Raw genomic sequence first — 17,371 nt, forward strand, 5'->3', positions numbered from 1 at the left:
AACGATTTTGATGGAATTAAATTTTGATGTGAAAGATCATCAAATATTGAAAAGTTTGCTGCTCCTCCAAGTGGTCTTTAGGCTATGTCAACCATCTGCAAGAATGTTAGGGACAACTTCTGAGGAGTCCACTATCATGAAGACATAAAGCAATCGAGGCCAATTTTGTTTTCAAAGTCGATACTGCTGATCTATTCTGGACAGCTCTTGGGGGTGTAGCAAGCTCTCCCAAGCTAATAAGGCATCCTTCCTCGACCTCAGATTTTATACACACTCAGAACTGAAATATTGTGCACACTCTGACCTCAGATATTATGTACCAAACTACCAACAAAACCACGTTCACCATATTTCCCTTCAGCCACACATACACAGTTATGTTTCCCATGCAAGGAGGCAAAATCTGAATTAATGAGTACAGTATGTTCAGTAACTGTATCTGCACAAAATGAAATATTCAATGCTTATATCATCATGTATGTATAATTAGATATGCTGGATCCAAGGCCCAATATCTACTGCAATGCATTAGGACAATTTTTGGGTGGTATTTATATGTTGAGTACACTGGAATACATTGAATTAGTTTATAATCAGAGTTGCATGCTAAGCAAGGAAAACTAAGGAATTGTTATTTAAAGAAAACGTAAAAAGAGAAGGAAGAAGGAACTAACTTGCAATTACATGATGCTTTTCACAACCTCAGGATGTCCCAAAATGCTTCACAGCCAATGAATTACTTTTGAAGTGTAGTCATTGTTGTGATGCAGGAAATGCAACAGCCAATTTGTGCACAGCAAGGTCTCACAAACAGCAAATGAGAAAGAGGTCCAGTTAATCTGTTTTGGTGGTGCTGATTAAGGGATAAATGTTGGCCAGGGCACAAGTGACAATCTTCTGCTCTTCTTCACAGAAGGTCTATGGAATCTTCTACATCCACCTGAACGGGCGAATAAAGCCTTGGTTTGACATGGCACCCAAAGGATGCCACTGCCGACAATGCACCACTCCTTCTCTACTGAAGTGCCAGCCTAGTTTCCGGCACAGACGCGATGCGAGGAGTATTCGTAATAAGGTGGACGAATTAACTGCACAGGCAGCAATTAACGAATATGATATAATTGGCATCACGGAGACATGGCTCCAGGGTGACCAAGGCTGGGAACACAACATTCAGGGGTATTCAACATTCAGGAAGGATAGACAGAAAGGAAAAGGAGGTGGGGTGGCGTTGCTGGTTAAAGAGGAAATTAATGCAATAGTAAGGAAGGACATTAGCTTGGATGATGTGGAATCGGTATGGGTAGAGCTACGGAATACCAAAGGGCAGAAAACGCTAGTGGGAGTTGTGTACAGACCACCAAACATTAGTAGTGAGGTTGCGGACAGCATCAAACAAGAAATTAGGGATGCGTGCAATAAAGGTACAGCAGTTATCATGGGCGACTTTAATCTACATATGGATTGGGCTAACCAAACTGATAGCAATGCGGTGGAGGAGAATTTCCTGGAGTGTATTAGGGATGGTTTTCTAGACCAATATGTCGAGGTACCAACTAGAGGGCTGGCCATCCTAGATTGGGTGATGTGTAATGAGAAAGGACTGATTAGCAATCTTGTTCTGCGAGGCCCCTTGGGGAAGAGTGACCATAATATGGTAGAATTCTTTATTAAGATGGAGAGTGACACAGTTAATTCAGAGATTAGGGTCCTGAACTTAAGGAAAGATAACTTCGATGGTATGAGACGTGAATTGGCTAGAATAGGCTGGCGAATGATACTTAAAGGGTTGACGGTGGATATGCAATGGCAAACATTTAAAAATCACATGGATGAACTTCAACAATTGTACATCCCTGTTTGGAGTAAAAAATAAAATGGAGAAGGTGGCTCAACCGTGGCTAACAAGGGAAATTAAGGATAATGTTAGATCCAAGAAAGAGACATATAAATTGGCCAGAAAAAGCAGCAAACCTGAGGACTGGGAGAAATTTAAAACTCAGCAGAGGAGGACAAAGGGTCTAATTAGGAGGGGGAAAACAGACTATGAGAGGAAACTTGCTGGGAACATAAAAACTGACTGTAAAAGCTTCTATAGATATGTGAAGAGAAAAAGATTAGTGAAGACAAACGTAGGTCCCTTGCAGTCAGATTCAGGTGAATTTATAATGGGGAACAAAGAAATGGCAGATCAGTTGAACAAATACTTGGCTTCTGTCTTCATGAAGGAAGACACAAATAACCTTCCAGAAATACTAGGGGACCGAGGGTTTAGTAAGGAAGAACTGAAGGAAATCCTTATTAGGCGTGAAATTGTGTTAGGGAAATTGATGGGATTGAAGGCCGATAAATCCCCGGGGCCTGATGGTCTGCATCTCAGAGTACTTAAGGAAGTGGCCCTAGAAATAGTGGATGCATTGGTGATCATTTTCCAACAGTCTATCGACTCTGGATCAGTTCCTATGGACTGAGGGGTAGCTAATGTAACACCACTTTTTAAAAAAGGAGGGAAAGAGAAAACAGGTAATTATAGACCGGTTAGCCTGACATCAGGAGTGGGGAAAATGTTGGCACCAATTATTAAAGATGAAATAGCAGCGCATTTGGAAAGCAGTGACAGGATCGGTACAAGTCACCATGGATTTATGAAAGGGAAATCATGCTTGACAAATCTTCTAGAATTTTGAGGATGTAACTAGTAGAGTGGACAAGGGAGAACCAGTGGATGTGGTGTATTTGGACTTTCAAAAGGCTTTTGACAAGGTCCCACACAAGAGATTGGTGTGCAAAATTAAAGCGCATGGTATTGGGGGTAATGTTCTGACGTGGATAGAGAACTGGTTGGCAGACAGGAAGCAGAGAGTCAGGATAAACGGGTCCTTTTCAGAATGGCAGGCAGTGACTAGTTGGGTGCCGCAGGGCTCAGTGCTGGGACCCCAGCTCTTTACAATATACATTAATGATTTAGATGAAGGAATTGAGTGTAATATCTCCAAGTTTGCGGATGACACTAAGCTGGGTGGCGGTGTGAGCTGTGAGGAGAATGTGAAGAGGCTGCAGGATGACTTGGACAGGTTAGGTGAGTGGGCAAATGTATGGCAGATGCAGTATAATGTGGATAAATGTGAGGTTGTCCACTTTGGTGGCAAAAACACGAAAGCAGATTATCTGAATGACGGCAGATTAGGAAAAGGGGAGGTGCAACGAGGTCTGGGTGTCATGATACATCAATTATTGAAAGTTGGCATGCAGGTACAGCAGGCGGTGAAGAAGGCAAATGGTGTATTGGCCTTCATAGCTAGGGGATTTGAGTATAGGAGCAGGGAGGTCTTACTGCAGTTGTACAGGGCCTTGGTGAGGCCTCATCTGGAATATTGTGTTCAGTTTTAGTCTCCTAATCTGAGGAAGGACGTTCTTGCTATTGAGGGAGTGCAGCGAAGGTTCACCAGACTGATTCCCGGGATGGCAGGACTGACATATGAGGAGAGACTAGATCGACTGGGCCTGTATTCACTGGAGTTTAGAAGGATGAGAGGGGATCTCATAGAAACATATAAAATTCTGACAGGACTGGACAGGTTAGATGCTGGAAGAATGTTCCCGATGTTGGGGATGTCCAGAACCAGGGGACATAGTCTAAGGATAAGGGGTAAGCCATTTACGACTGAGATGAGGAGAAATTTCTTCACTCAGAGAGTTGTTAACCTGTGGAATTCCCTACCGCAGAGTGTTGTTGATGCCAGTTCATTGGATATATTCAAGAGGGAGTTAGATATGGCCCTTACAGCTAAAGGGATCAAGGGGTATGGAGAGAAAGCAGGAAAGGGGTACTGAGGTGAATGACCAGTCATGATCTTATTGAATGGTGGTGCAGGCTCGAAGGGCCGAATGGCCTATTCCTGCACCTCTTTTCTATGATCTCTGGATTTCGGAACGTCAGTAGGCGTGTGGGGGGGCTCGTCGAGAAGCTGTTCGGGTTGCTGGCTGGGGCCGCACCGCCGGAGAAGACTTCGGGCAGGCCCCGCTGCTAAAGAAGAGTTCAGGCGGGCCCCGCCACCAGAGAGTTCCGGAGGGGCCCCACCACCAGGGAAGTGCTCTGGCGGGCCCCGCCGTCGAGGAGATGTTCAGGTGGTGCCTGCCGCCAGAGAAGTGCTTGGGCGGGCTCTGCCGCCGAGGAGCTGGTTGGGCGGGCCCCGCCGTCAAGGTGATGTTCGGGCAGGCCGGCGAGGAGGCCTTGAGGCAAGGGCCGTGGCAGCGAAGCGAGGCTAGAGGTCGGGCAGCGGTGAGGCGGGTCCCGAGGTCGGGCAGTGGCGATGCGAGGGGCAGTGAGGTGAGGCCCGAGGTCGGTCAGCGGCGGTACCTCGAGGTCGGCAGGTCTGACGGGTCCGGATTCCGGAACATTTTACGGATTCCAGACGACCCTGCCACCAATCGGTCCGGAGTCCCGATTCCGGAACGTTTCAATTCCGGATTTTGGACGCTCAACCTGTATTAGTAATTCGTTTCAATCAGGTTTACTGAAGAGTGAAGTTTAGCACTTTTCAAAAGTATTGCCATTTTGAGCTTTCCAGCTGAGATGAGAACACATCACATTAACCAACGACTGTTTTCTTTGTTAAAACAAACAGTTTGTAATAAATTACTTTAAAACAGGCCAGTCACCTTTGTGGTGAATGCTGGTGCAATTTTATGAAAGTTTTTCGAGGCATCATTTTGAGAGTGGTGTGAATACTTTTACTTGAGAGCTGTAAGTAGAAAACTAAATGTACATATTACATAGAATTTTACAGAACAGAAATAGGCCATTCGACCCAACTGGGCTGGCGTTTATGCTCCACATAAGCCTTTTCCCACCTATATGTGTGGAAATGTAATGCAAAAAAGTAACATTCAGATAAACTTACCAGTAATATTGTACTTTCCCCACATAACAAGAATTTAAAACATAATTGCTCGAGATGATAGACAAAGGGTGTCTCCTATTTCTAAGCTAGAAACACTTTGTGCATTGATTGTGTATGACTAAACTGTATATGGTTTATATTTTAAAAAAACCCAATGAACTCAAAATCCAAGCTGTGATGAAAATATCACGTACTTTGCATATTTAAAAGGTGTTTGTGGCATGTACAGTCTCATCTATTGTTCTGCCTTTAGAAAACATCCAGACCAGACAGCAGGGTATGTGAATATGATGCATAACACAAGATCATGAAGAGTTATTTTATATTTAATTGCAACTCCCATTTTGTATAGCAAGTCTTGTGTTGCTTAATTCGGAATATTTATCGACTTCCCTGCTGTTTTCTCTGGCACCAAAATATGCTCTTTACCTTGCAAACATGATCAACCAGCAGATTTCTGATTTATGGAACCCATTTGGAAAACTGCAGTCAGTGGAAAACAGTCTCACTCAGGTGGGCACATTTCCTCATTGCCCCAGTGATTATGAATGTGGGAAGTAAACCTAATGTCAATCCCTGTATTACTCTCAACCATGAACTACTGATGATTAATAGCCAGCATTATGTACAGATCAACACTCGAGTCACCTTGCTCTAGCCATTTACACCGAGTTGGAAAACCATTGCAAACAACGTCCTTGTTAATGGGTCACACACGACAGCTCTTTTAGTACACATGACTATCAGTTGAAGCATCTTCCAATATATGAACAAAAATATTGGCGAAGAGGATTACGCAGAATTCTGCCGTTTCAAACTGAGGATCAACATTACAAATGCCTGTTCACCAAGGCAGTAAAATAAGAATTTTAACCAGGGATCTTGCTTTTCTCCAAAATGCAGTGCATTATAAATTTTAAATCTAATGGTTAAGGATGGAACTTACTCAGAGGTCAATAATGTCCCAGTTTTTATCCTTCTGAAAATAGATTAATCATAATTTTGGTAAAGCACATATTTTAAATTCACAAAAAAAGTACATCTGTGCCAAAACAATTCTATTTAACTTAAAATATATCTTTACTAATCAATGATTTTGAACGCCTATGAGGAAATTTTAGGGGCAGTGGGTGTACCTTTTGTTCCAGCATTCCCCCATTCTATACAAAAAAAACACACGTTATTTAATTAAATTTTTTTATGGAAACATTAGTTTTAATGCCCCCAGCCCCTCCCATGGAGATCCCTGAATCCGGTCTTCCGTGCTGCTAGGTCATTATGGCAATATCAATTACATGGCAATGTTCCTGAGTGAACCTGGAGTGGCTACACAGGAAACAGCGGAGACCATGAATTTGGACGATTTGGAGATCTGCTCTGGAGCTGCAGGATGCGAGAGAATCCTGCTGGCTGCTGAGGAGCTCTGATTGTTTTCAAAATCAAATTATAGAAAAACCCTTTGATTAGCAGCCGCCCCAAGTAGGATAGCAGCCGCATCCAACAGCATTGCAGCACTACTTCCAACATTGCAAGTGTGTGCCCAATCCGTGACTACCGGCAGCTTCATCTAATCATCGTCAAGTCAAGGCACAGATTCACAAATGGGCTAATCAAATGGGAGTGAATTTATATATTGAAAGATGAGGATTATATTCCCAAATGGCAAAAAGCAGCAATCAAATTTTTCCTTTTACATTTTTTTTAGTTTGAGTTACTAATCCAAACTAACAGTTTCCAAAATATTTTGAGGCCTTTATCTTATTCTGCCTTGTTTTTTTCCCATGTCCAAACCTCCAGGCATATTTATCACTTAAATCCACACCACGAAACACTCACCACCCTCCCCCCAAAATGTCTACATACTTTCTTTAAATCGGACCACTACTTCTTACGAAAGGACATACCTTGGCTCCAGAGCTGGTCAGTTCCGCAATTCGACCGGTGAAAACTGATTAGTTGGGGTCGCGCTTCTAAATGTTCATTGGATATTGCAGTGAATCATAGAAAAGTTATTGATACACTAGCGGAACATCACCTGCAACTGTTCTTCACCCTTCACAGGTTTTGTTCGACAAGACTGTTTTTGTGTTTTTCTTTTCATTTGCTTTATTAGATTAATGGAACTACTAATGTTTCTACAGGTATATGAAACTCATTGAAAATTCCTATTTGAAAAATAAACCATTTGAAGTAATTTTTTTTGGAGGGTGGAGCTCATAGACAAACAACACCAGAAAAATATCCTGCCTACGCCACTGCAAAGACTTTGAAAGTAAATCAGTAATGCACGGAATAAATACAGTGTATGGTAATTATTCTACAGCCGCATTTCAGTCTCAACTTGACTCCCAGCTTCAGTTTGCCAATATCTCAATTTCTGAAAAGTAATTATACATGGAATCATAAACTGAAAAAGTTCTTCTGTTTAAAAACTCAAATTAAACAATAGCAGAAACTTGTGCTCAAGTATAATGAGAAACCCCCCCACCCAATAAAATCCAATAACTATTTTGTTACCATCACGAGATCATAACCTTGGGAAACAATTTATAGTTCCCAGAAAACAATTCAAATTTTTTCCATAAAATACTTTTATATACCACCAATGAAAAAGTCAATTTTAGGTAAGTTAATTCACATCAATCTTGCCATCTCTGATTCTATGAAAAAAAACACAGCTTAACTCATACCTTTTTAAAGGATTTCACCTTTCTAAACCGAAATATTGCTTGAATACTGTTTCAGGCAGTTACTTTATCAAACTACCAAAGGTAAATGGTCTCTGGTCTCCACAAGAGATGCCACGAATGCACTGAGATGTCATGTTTAACTTATAAAACAGCAAGAGTAGGCCATTTCGTCAGGTGACCGCCGTCCATTTTGATTTATAATGGAGCAAAAGTCCAAGGAGCAAGCAACCCACTCGATCTCTCCAGGTCACTGCCACACAGTAAACAATCTACTGAATGCTCCTTGAGCACATGATATTTCACCTCTTTAAGAAAACAATACACTGAATAGGATTTGTTTTGAAACGGATAATTCTGTTCATTCAGATTTTCCTCAAGTAAGGAAGCTTGTCTTTATATCAGGTTTTCAATATTTATATACCAAGTTGAAGCAAGAACGAAACACTTACATTTCTAGCCCATCTTTCACAACCTCAGGGCGTCCCAAATCATTTTACAGCCAGTCAAGTATTCTCAAGTGTAATCACTGTGTTGCTATGTAGGGAATACTGCAGCCAATTGTACACAGCAAGATCCTGCAAATAGCACTATGATAATAACCAGATAATCTATTTTAGTGATGTTGATTAAGAGACAAATATTGGCCAGGACGCAGGGCAGAACCCACCTGGTATTCTTCGAAAGAGTGCCATGTGATCCTTTAGGGCAGACAGGGCCTCGGTTTAACATTTCATCTGAAAGATAGCGTCTGTCAGTACTGCACTGGTGCTCTAGTTCTGCTGAATTCTGGGACTTGAACCCACAACCTTCTGACTCAGAGGAGTGTTACACATTGAGCCATGGCTGACACCTCAAGCCGCGAAGCAAGATCAATAAGAAACATTGGGAGTGGTTTTATGGCTTCTGGGATGGCAGAAACAGGGCTGTTCCCTGAAAATAGTGGGGAATGATCTACTGCTCCATTCCCACTCATGGTGTGGTTATCGCTGTATTCCCCAGGGCTGACTGCCAGATGGCCAGAGCACCCACCTGAGTCATCCGGTCATCTGTTTCAAAATGCAAATTGCGCTCCTATGACATAACGCCTAAGATTTTAAAATTCTCTTCCTTGTTTTCAAATTCCTCTTTGGCCTTGCCTTCCCTATCTCTGTAATCTCCTCCAGCCCGACAACCCCCAATGCCCCCCACCCCGAGATATCTGTGCTCCTCTAATTCTGGCCTCTTGAACATCCCTGATTGTAATCACTCCCCCATCGGTGACAGTGCCTACAGCTACCTAGGCCCCAAGTTCTGGAATTCCCACTCTCAACCTCTCCGCCTCTCTGTCCTCCTGTAAGAAATGCCTTAATACCGACCTCTTTGAGCAAGCTTTTGATCATTTGCCCTAATATCTTCTTACATTGCTCAGTGTCAAATTTTGTTTTAGAATGCTCCTGTGAAGCACCTTGGGACGTTTTACTCCGTTAAAGACACTGTAGAAATACAAGTTGTTGTTGTATGTTGAACTCCGATTGCCTCAAACACTCCACCCAGTATCAGCTGGTGGTTCAGCTGAAGCGGAACCAAGTAGGCAAGTTTGAATTTATTTCTATGGGCTCAGAGCAAAAGTGCTCCTGTAGGATTCACAAAAACAACCTGGGCTGTTGCCACACCGGGTCCCACTCACCTCCGAGAACCTACCTTGGACTCCCAATACTGCAGCAGACCAGAGCTGCCCCAGGTGCTTATTTTCCGCCAACCCTATACTGATGAAGCCTGGTCCCTCAAGATTGACCGTGCCTCCTGCCAGGATTATCGGGCGACTGAACACAGTTCAGGTGGTGGGGTTAAAATCATAGAATGATACAGCACAGAAGGAGGCCATTTTTGCCGGCACCGACTCTTTGGTAAAGCTGTCCAATTAATCCCTTGCTCTTTCCTCACAGCACTGTAACATTTCTTCCCTGCAAGTATTTAGTGATTGGGGGCAATATATCCAATTATCCTTACCCATCAAACGAATTCGTTTTCCAGCAAAATCCAGAAATTGCCCTTGCCACGAGTTAGGAAAACCACATTCGCTGGTTTTCGGCAATAATACTATACAAAAACTAAAATATATATCTAATTTCTCACCTATAACTAACAATGCATATAACGTGTCAATCTCGCTTCAACCTATTCGAACAAAAAAATGCCCTCATTATCTTCCTTCATGCATGGTGCTCAAGACATTATATAATGAACTCAGATAACCAGAATATAATTGCACTTTCCTGTCAGTTCACTGTACTTGTATATTTTTTTGCAATTCCCAAAATTATTTTGCCTGATTTGTACATGCTGAAGCTATTAATCTACCTGAAGCAACATACTTAAGGTTTGGGGTGGATGGTTCACTGCAGTCCAACTTTTGTTAGCCGCAACACCTCGAGCTGTAGAAGCTCGACACATAATAAGAACATAAGAAATAGGAGCATGAGTAGCCATACGGCCCCTCAAGCCTGCTCCACCATTTTATACGATCTTGGTTGATCTGGTCATGGACTCAGGTCCACTTCCCCGCCCGGTCCCCATAAGCCCTTATTCCCTTATCGGTTAAAAAACTGTCCATCTCTGTCTTAAATTTATTCAATATCCTAGCTTCCACAGCTCTGAGGCAGCAAATTCAACAGATTTACAACCCTCTGAGAGAAGAAATTTCTCCTCATCTCAGTTTTAAATGGGCGGCCCCTTATTCTAAGATTATGCCCTCTAGTCCTAGTCTCCCCCATCAGTGGTAACATCCTCTCTGCATCCACCTTGTCAAGCCCCCTCATAATCTTATACGTTTTGATAAGATCACCTCTCATTCTTCTGAATTCCAATGAGTAGAGCCCAACCAAAACAACCTTTCCTCATAAGTCAACCCCCTCAGCCCTGGAATCAACCTAGTGAACCTTCTCTGAACTGCTTCCAAAGCAAGTATATCATTTCATAAATATGGAAACCAAAACTGCACGCAGTATTCCAGGTGTGGCCTCACCAATACCCTGTATAACTGCAGCAAGACTTCCCTGCTTTTATACTCCATCCCCTTTGCAATAAAGGCCGATACCATTGGCCTTCTGATCATTTGCTGTACCTGCATACTAACCTTTTGTGTTTCATGCACAAGTACCCCCAGGTACCGCTGTATTACAGCACTTCACAATCTTTCGCCATTTAAATAATAACTAGCTCTTTGATTATTTCTGCCAAAGTGCATGACGTCACACTTTCCAACATTATACTCCATCTGTCAAATTTTTGCCCACTTACTTCGCCTGTCTATGTCCTTTTGCAGATTTTGTGTGTCCTCCTCACACATTGCTTTTCCTCCCATCTTTGTATCGTCAGCAAACTTGGTTATGTTACACTCGGTCCCTTCTTTCAAGTCATTAATATAGATGATAAATAGTTGGGGTCCCAGCACTGATTCCTGCGGCACCCCACTAGTTACTGATTGCCAACCTGAGAATGAACCATTTATCCTGACTCCGTTCGTTAGCCAATCCTCGACCCATGCCAATATATTACCCCCAACCCCGTGAACCCTGTAAATCTGCAAATGCCAAGATGCATCTGCCCAGGTCTTCCAGCTCCAAGGTTCACTGGGTATCTGGGGTCCCTTGTTTCATGTGGCAATGATGGGCACCTGCACTACCACAGTTACATTCAAGGCTCCTGGCATGTTAAAGAGACCAACAAGTCCAGCACAGGTAGCTGGATTCGGGATGAAGATGGATATCTCCTTTAACATCCTCCACTCCGCCATCCCCTCCAAGAAACATCGAAACATAGAAAATAGGTGCAGGAGTAGGCCATTCGGCCCTTCGAGCCTGCACCGCCATTCAATAATATCATGGCTGATCATTCACCTCAGTACACCTTTCCTGCTTTCTCTCCATATCCCTTGATCCCTTTAGCCGTAAGGCCATATCTAACTCCCTCTTGAATATATCCAATGAATTGGCATCAACAACTCTCTGCGGCAGGGAATTCCACAGGTTAACAACTCTCTGAGTGAAGAAGTTTCTCCTCATCTCAGTCCTAAATGGCCTACCCCTTATCCTCAGACTGTGTCCTCTGGTTCTGGACTTCCCCAACATCGGGAACATTCTTCCCGCATCTAATCTATCCCGTCCCGTCAGAATCTTATACGTTTCTATGAGATCCCCTCTCATCCTTCTAAACTCCAGTGTATAAAGGCCCAGTTGATCCAGTCTCTCCTCATATGTCAGTCCAGCCATCCCTGGAATCAGTCTGGTGAACCTTCGCTGCACTCCCTCAATAGCAAGAACGTCCTTCCTCAGATTAGGAGATCAAAACTGAACACAATATTCCAGGTGAGTCCTCACCAAGGCCCTGTATAACTGCAGCAAGACCTCCCTGCTCCTATACTCAAATTCCCTAGCTATGAAGGTCAACATGCCATTTGCCTTCTTCACCGCCTGCTGTACCTGCCTGCCAACTTTCAATGACTGATGCATCATGACACCCAGGCCTCATTGCACCTCCCCTTTTCCTATTCTGCCTTCGTGTTTTTGCCCCCAAAGCGGATAACCTCACATTTATCCACATTATACTGCATCTGCCATGCATTTGCCCATTAACCTAACCTGTCCAAATCACCCTGCAGCCTCTTAGCATCCTCCTCACAGCTCACACCGCCACCCAGTTTAGTGTCATCTGCAAACTTGGAGATATTACACTCAATTCCTTCATCCAAATCATTAATGTATATTGTAAAGTGCTGGGGTCCCAGCACTGAGCCCTGCGGCACTCCACTAGTCACTGCCTCCCATTCCGAAAAGGACCCGTTTATCCCGACTCTCTGCTTCCTGTCTGCCAACCAGTTCTCTATCCACACCAGTATGTTAACCCCAATACCATGTGCTGTGATTTTGCACACCAATCTCTTATGTGGGGCCTTGTCAAATGCCTTTTGAAAGTCCAAATACACCACATCCACTGGTTCTCCCTTGTCCACGCTTCTAGTTACATCCTCAAAAAAGTCCAGAAGATTTGTCAAGAAAGGACTTGGTTGCTTTTACTTCATGGGTCCAGGCCAAAGTCCTGACCTGGACCCCCAGGTGGGGTCTACTTTGACCTATGGATGGTTGTTACACACCGCCAATGTCCAACGGATTCTTGTGAGGGCCATAAAAGTAACCAGTTCTCAATTAAGGAGTCCCTGGCCCTACCCCTTCCAAGACTGTTGGCCTTGTTTAGGACAGGCGGAGGCTCTATCAATCACAAGATTGATCAGGAATTCTTACTTTAGGCCAGGTCCTGATCCAACTTACAGTCCTTCCAGTGGACTCATGCGCAAGTTATGGTGGGAGTACGTCAGAAGGGCTGAGGATTTTTGACGCCTTATTTTTGCTGAGCTCTGGAAAAATGTACTTGCTTATTTCAGATTGGAGCTTAATTTCACCAGTTCTGGCTAGGAAGATAATCATTTATCGAACTGGACTGTAAATTGTAGTTCGATGTTCTATTTATGATGATCAATCTAATTATAAACAACTTACATTGATATAGCATCTTTAACGTTGCAATACATCCCAGGACACTTCACAAGAGCATCATCAATCAAAATTTGACACGAGCCACATAAGGAGATATTAGGACAGCTAGGTTCTAAGATGCATCTTAAAGAAGAACAGAGAGCTAGAAAGACAGAGAGGTTTAGGGAGGGAATTCCAGAGCTTAGGGCCCAGGCAGCTGAAGGCACAGTCACCAATGGTGGAGCAATTAAAATCTGGGATGCGCAAGAGGCCAGAATTGGAGGAGCGCAGAGATCTCGGATGGTTGTAAGGGCTAGAGGAAGTTATCCTTTCACGATAATAAGATATCAACATATACAATCTGTACTCGGATTTTGAATGAAAACCAATTTTCTGGTTCTTACATCTACACCATTGTAGCCGAAGGATGTGCCAAAAGTAAGAATGATAATCCATTTTGTAAGCCAAAGACACCTTTCTCAATGAAGCTTGAACAATAAATAAATTCAGCTTTAGACAGTCAAGTTTGTTCGTATCAAGAGCTCGACTGAAAGAATACACACAAAAGGGCCATGTGTGCAGCCACACTTTGTTACATGTTATTTCAATAAAAAATCATAGCAACTAATTTTTTAACTCACTCATTTATATTATATGAAAAGTAGGCAACTCCTGGAAGACTGAAACCAAGGAAACCTGCACCAACAACCTTAAAATAACCCTTCCGATGAGTTTGAAAGCAGACTCAATACAAAGACACCTTCACCAATATCTCGTACAGCATACTCGACTTTGAAGTTTCAGATGAAGAAGGAATCAACTTTTACACAGTGGGATTATTGCAAAAATTGGAAGGATTTTTGAAACAATATTTTCAACTTGCAACATGCTCGAGGTCAAATACTTAACCAAACGCTCTTCTCACTTTCAAGAGGTTACTTCACGACTAACACGTATCACCATTAATCACAGCATTAAGATATTGGTAGACAAAGCAGACACGTCATCACAAAGCAAAATAGAAAATAACGCATTTAATTTCAACACCAAAAGAGCAAATCCAAAGTCTGATTCACTGCACAAATCCTTCAAATTTTAAACAGCTTCCTATTAAAACAGAATTAATTGCAAGGAAGGGTCCATCAAAAAGAGAATACTTGGAGGCTCAACACTAAAATAAATGTCAGTATCGTATTTCCTTTCTTTCAGCTGCAGAAGTAGAATCACACTGCTGTCTGCTATATCAGCTTTTACTGAAGGTTAAAACTTTTGAGTCACTGATGTGTAACCGATGCATTCAAGATAATTAGCTGGCTCTCTTTACACTTTAAATGCATATACAAGGACATCATTGTGAATATCCCCCATCTGTACACCAAAGAGGGCAGCAGCTTCTCACCAAAACTTTTTCCGCAGACAACTTATCTAAAATGAAGACGTGCTCATCAATACACCACCAGCTGCTTGAGACAAAATGGAAGTACTCACGTTTTGCAGGAAGATCATAGCCCAGTGTAATTTTGGCATCTCCAGTGTTGCATCCGTTTAGTTGGCGGCACGCTGACAACAATTTAGGCCCCGCAGCTCTGTGGATACATCCATCGACTAGAAGCAAAACAGAATGGAGGCAATCAGAACTGAAAGGAACTCATTGTTTATCTCAGTCATTTATTTTGCCACAACTAATAAAAGTAAACAAAAACTTGCATTTATACTGCACTTTTGACGAAGTAAAACATTCCAAGGCGTTTCACAGGAGCGTTTCTGAAACTAAATTTGGCACCAAGCCACAAAAGGAGATATTAGGACAGGAACTTGGTCAGGGGTAGGTTTTAAGGAGCCCCTTAAAGGAGGAAAGCGAGGTAGAGAGGTTTCGGGAGGGAATTCCAGAGCTTAGGGCCTTGGCAACTGAAGTCACGGCCGCCAATGGTGGAGCGAGGTCAAATGCTTCGGCAAAAGTTAGTTTCACTAAGAGGAGCTTACTTGACGACTAACACACATCACCTTTAAATCACAGCAAAAGATATTGGCACATAATTGGTGAAAGAACCAGAGGTGACATATGGAGAATTATTTTTATGAAGCGAATTGTTATGATGCACAATGCACTGCCTGAAGGGTCGGTGGAAGCAGATTCAAGAGCAACTTTTAAAGAGAAGGAGGAAGATTCGCAGGCTATGGGGAAAAGAGCCGGGGAGTGGGACTAATTGGATAGCTCTACCAAAGAACCGGCACAGGCACGATGGGCTTTCTTCTGTGCAGTATCATTCTACGATTCCACGAAGCATAGTACATATTTTGAAAGTACAATGAAACTAATATCATCTTAAGTGCCATACAATAATGTGAGTTGGTAGACTCAAGTTCTGTGTCCAGCTCTTAAGTTGGTCTCCATCCAAAACAAAGCCTTATGTATGTTTGTTTGTTTTGACTCCTGGCTACATTTTGAGGTTAGGAGAGAGCAGACAGGATTACACAAGTTTCACAACAACAACAACCTGTATTTATATGGCGCCTTTAATGTAGCAAGGCGCTTCACAGGAATGTTATCAAACAAAATTTTACGTTGAGCCACATAAAAAATATTAGGATAGATAACCAAAAGCTTGGTCAAAGAGGTCGGTTTTAAGGAGCGTCTTAAAGGAGGAGAGGAATTCCAGAGTTTAGGACCTAGGCAGCTGAAGACACGACTTCTAATGGTGGAGCGATTATACTAAAGTGGATCTGATGCAAAATTAATACGGATATTAGGAATGCTAAGAGAGAGCACGAGAAATTATTGGCCAGTAAAATTAAGGAAAACTCTAAGATGTTCTACAACTATATTAGAGTAAGAGGGTAACTAAAGAAAGGGTAGGGCCTATTAGAAACCATGAGGGTAATCTTTGTGTGGTGGCGGAAGATGTTGGTCGGGTTCTTAACAAATACTTTGCATCTGTTTTCACAAAGGAAAGGGGTAATGCAGGTGCTGCTATCGAGGAGGAGTGTGATACTCTGGATGAAATAAATATAGTGAGAGAGGAAGTATTAAGGGGTTTAGCAGTTTTGAAACTAGATAAGTCCCCAGGCCCAGATGAAATGCATCCCAGGCTGTTGAGCGAAGTAAAAGAGGAAATAGCAGAGGCCTTGACCATCATTTTTCATTCCTTTTTGGATCTGGGCATGGTTCCGGAGGATTGGAGGACTGCTAATGTCGTACCCTTGTTTAAGAAGGGACAAAGGGATAGTCCGAGTAATTACAGGCCTGTCAGCCTGACCTCAGTGGTGGGAAAATTATTGGAAAAAATCTTGAAAGACAGGATAAATCTGCATTTGGAAAGGCAAGGATTAATTAGGGACAATCAGCACGGATTTGTTAAGGGAAGATGGTGTTTGACTAACCTGATTGAATTTTTTGAGGAGCTAACCAAGAGGGTCGATGACGGTAATGCGTACAATGTAGTATATATGAACTTTAGCAAGGCTTTTGATAAGGTCCCACATGGTAGAGTGGTCATGAAAGTTAAAGCCCATGGGATATAGGGCAAAGTGGCAAGTTGGATCCAAAATTGGCTTGGAGGTAGGAAGCAAAGGTAATGATTGATGGATGTTTTTGTGACTGGAAGGATGTTTCTAGTGGGGTTCAGCAGGGCTCAGTGCTGGGTCCCTTGCTTTTTGTGGTATATATCAACGATTTAGATTTGAATATAGGGAGTATGATTAGGAAGTTTGCAGATGACACTAAAATTGGCTGTGTGGTTGATAATGAAGAGGAAAGTCATGGACTGCAGGAGGATATCAATTTACTGGTCAGGTGGGTAGAGCAGTGGCAAATGGAATTTAATTCAGAAAGGTGTGAGGTGATGCACTTTGGGAGGGCTAATAAGGAAAGGATATACACATTAAGCGGTAGGCCACTTAATAGTGTAGATGAACAAAGGGACCTTGGAGTGCTTGTCCACAGATCCCTGAAAGTAGCAGGCCAAGTGGATAAGGTGGTTAAGAAGGCATACGGAATGCTTGCCTTTATTGGCCGAGGCATAGAATATAAGAGCAGGGAGGTTATGCTTAAATTGTATAATACTTTGGTTAGACCACAGCTGGAGTACTGGGTGCAGTTCTGGTCGACGTTTTATAGGAATCAGGGCCCAATGGAAGGAGCACTTTGAAGATCTCCTCAATCAAGACACTGCCTTTGACTCGAGTGTTCTCGATTCCATCCCGCAGCATGCCACCCGCCACCAACTCAGTGAAACTCCAATGTTGCATGAGGTAGGCAAAGCCATAA

The 17,371-nt window shown here is 42.7% G+C and overlaps 1 protein-coding gene across 4 annotated transcripts in view; it reads right to left on the minus strand.

The window, feature by feature from the left end:
- macrod2 (mono-ADP ribosylhydrolase 2) overlaps window positions 1–17,371 on the minus strand; it is a 1,460,169-nt gene that overhangs the window by 1,016,059 nt on the left and 426,739 nt on the right. For all 4 annotated transcript variants that reach the window (XM_070889818.1, XM_070889820.1, XM_070889817.1 and 1 more), the window contains one exon: window positions 14,593–14,709. In XM_070889818.1, the coding sequence (XP_070745919.1) occupies window positions 14,593–14,709 (117 nt within the window). The remainder of the gene's footprint in view (window positions 1–14,592; window positions 14,710–17,371) is intronic.

Source organism: Pristiophorus japonicus, chromosome 9 (assembly GCF_044704955.1).
Source record: "Pristiophorus japonicus isolate sPriJap1 chromosome 9, sPriJap1.hap1, whole genome shotgun sequence".
Lineage (NCBI taxonomy): Eukaryota > Metazoa > Chordata > Chondrichthyes > Pristiophoridae > Pristiophorus > Pristiophorus japonicus.